Source organism: Gavialis gangeticus, unplaced genomic scaffold, assembly GCF_001723915.1.
Source record: "Gavialis gangeticus isolate Ggan-Ray unplaced genomic scaffold, GavGan_comp1, whole genome shotgun sequence".
NCBI lineage: Eukaryota > Metazoa > Chordata > Crocodylia > Gavialidae > Gavialis > Gavialis gangeticus.
Window position 1 is genome coordinate 137,387,912 of NW_017729022.1, and position 2,776 is coordinate 137,390,687.

At 44.3% G+C, this 2,776-nt stretch overlaps 1 protein-coding gene across 2 annotated transcripts in view; it reads right to left on the bottom strand.

Annotated features, from left to right (window-relative positions):
• JAG1 (jagged 1) overlaps positions 1-2,776 on the bottom strand; it is a 51,556-nt gene that overhangs the window by 16,411 nt on the left and 32,369 nt on the right. For both annotated transcript variants that reach the window (XM_019516237.1, XM_019516238.1), the window contains exons 7-11: positions 2,477-2,596; positions 1,855-1,968; positions 1,426-1,539; positions 450-563; positions 1-47 (exon numbers count right to left, since the gene is read on the bottom strand). In XM_019516237.1, coding sequence (XP_019371782.1) covers positions 1-47; positions 450-563; positions 1,426-1,539; positions 1,855-1,968; positions 2,477-2,596 — 509 coding nt within the window. The remainder of the gene's footprint in view (positions 48-449; positions 564-1,425; positions 1,540-1,854; positions 1,969-2,476; positions 2,597-2,776) is intronic.

Here is a 2,776-nt window from a genome sequence, read left to right on the forward strand (position 1 = left end):
TCGACAGGATCCTCCATTCTGACACTGTCCAAGACAATCATTAATATCTGCAATAAAAAACAGCACACTTTTAAGAGGCAAAAAAGCATTTATATGAGCTACAAATGAGCTAGTGTCTCTCAAAGTCCAGCTAGATAAACTTTTTGTCAAGTTTCCTGCATGCCTTCCTCAAGATAAGGTTATTATAATGGGTGGGAACATTCAGCAATTCTTCCAGTGGAGCTAGTGAAACTTCACATCATTGTTTAAGTCAGCTTATCAGAATATAGCCATGCTAAGGACTAATGACTTTGATAAAACTGTGTATTCTCATTCCAGACCAACTACTCCCTTTCTTAAAACACCACCAACTGCTGGTGGCTGGCTCACCATTTAAAGCACAGCTCAGGACTCAGTGGAGTGTATAGCAACATTTCCCCTTCAGGTATAGAACGCATAGAGATGCTTACTTATATCACAATTCTGGCCAGACCAGCCATCAATGCAGTCGCAATAGTAGCTACCAATCAGATTCCTGCAGGAGTTGGCATTGACACAAGGTTTGCCCTCACATTCATTCGCATCTAAAAAACAGTTTGAATGGATAGTGTTGAGCTGTGGATGCAGCAGAAGGGGAAAAGAGTCTACTTTTTGTTTTCACAGTAATAAATCAAGAGTTCATTGAAAGCTCAGAAAGCGACTTAGAATATAAAAATAGATTAGGAAGACTGAACAGAATAAAAAGGCTACCCAACAGGAGTCCCCAAGGTCCCTTTCAATTCCTCTCCAATTACAGCACACTGGCTACACTAATTAAAATCAATAATTACCCAGCCACTCACTAAGCATCATGTTAAAGTATCAAAAAAACTGGAGACCTGGGCCAGCATTTCAAAAGGAGCACTGCACCCTGGTCACTGGGATTAATATGCAGCATGAAGAATGCAGACAGCTCATTCTTCATGATATCATCCACATTTTGGAGCCCAGCTGTGAACTCCTTGGTCTGGAGGAGTTGACATAACTAAGAAGATACAGAAGTTTCTCACAAAGCCAAAGGAAGGAAAGAGAACATGGAGGTGGGGGAGGCTGCATGAAGAAGGGACAGACTAGCACGGGTACACACAAAACTAGTTCACCTACAATTTAAAGTACCTCTATTAGACTTAGTAAAACTTGGGAACTGTTTTTCTGCAATAGCCAGTATGATCAATGGTACAACTCAATTAGGAAGCCATTCTATAAAGGGTGACTTAGGCCCCAAATCCTGAAAAAACTGCTACATGTTCTGAATGTTAAACCTCTCAACAGGCCTGGAGACTATAAAAGTCTTCACGTGCCTGGAGCCCAACTCTTAAGGACCTGCAGGACTGATTCCCTGGTAGGCAAATTCTACAGTAGCGGTTTTGCAGAACAGCTTTCAATAAAGACTAATACAATACTTACCAAGCTGGCAAGTTTTACCAGTCCACTGAGGTGGGCAGATGCACTTAAATTCACCAACTAGATCTTGGCAGGTTCCTCCATGGCCACAGGGATTTGGAGAACAATCATCAATGTCTGCAAAAAGAGGGCAGGAGGAAAGAGTTAGCTTAGTTCAGGATATCGAAATCTTGGCAAATACACAGGTGGCAATAAGATCTGTTGAGAGAAGGGTGCAAAAGGCACTAACAGAGCTGAATGACAGAACCTCACACATATGAAAGGGGGCAAAGCATCAAAATATGAATGGTCATTAAAAGCCAGCACAAACAAAAAAAATGTTGCAGAAGGGTTAAAAAGCTTCCTTCCCTCCTAGGTTGTGAGTAGCAAGAGTTAGGGAAGGATAAACTTTTATGAGCTTACTGCAAACTCCCCCCCCACAACAGTACTTACTATCAGTGCAAGTTGGTCCAGCCCAGCCTGGTGAACACATACATTCAAATCCAGTTGAGGTTTCGAGGCAGCTTCCTCCATTGTGACAAGGATCAGAAAGGCAGGCATGTTCCGCTACACCAAAACATACAGCCATGTCAGGTCTGGTAAAGTCCAGGAGTATGAGCAGTCACCACCAGCAAGACCCACTTGCCACTCCCTCTGCACAGCCCTGTGCTTGGGCCACCAGCACAGCTACCGCTACATCTCATTCTCATTTAGCAGCTTTTGGTTTCACACTGTACAAAACTGGCCGGAAGTCATCTTTCATGCTAAGCTGACCTGATCAACATACCATGTACTTTTCGGCCTGAGCGGGAGCCAAGTTAGAGCTCACACCAACTGCAGTGAGATTGCTAGAGAAGTCATTAAGAGTCATCAGGAGTTTGATTTAGCAGACATCAGTCACTCAACACAGAGGAGAGTGAGCTTAGACCTTATCAGCCAGCCTTTAACGGCCACCACCTTAGTAATATTACAAATCCAAACTTCCTAGGCGAGGCAGAACGAGACCAAGATAGCTACCCAGAGCTGACAGGAAGCTAATTGGTAGCAATCAGCCTCTGAGAATCAGGGTACTTACCAATTTCGCAGTTCTGTCCCGAGTAACCCTCAGGGCAGGAACACTGATATTTGTCAGGCCCCGTGTTGCTGCAGGTACCACCATTCAAACAAGGCAGGCGAGTTCCACAGTAGTTAAGATCTGTACAGACGCATACAAAGGAGCAGAGTGGTAAGAGCTGAACAGAAAGGGTTTTGTTCAGTTACTCTAAATCCTTTCACAGAATGTGCCCTATGCACAACGGCAGGCCAAGACAGAGCAAAGTGAAGCCTGTATGCTAACAACTGGTGCATCGCTGGGGGAGTGTGGGGGGGGGGGGGG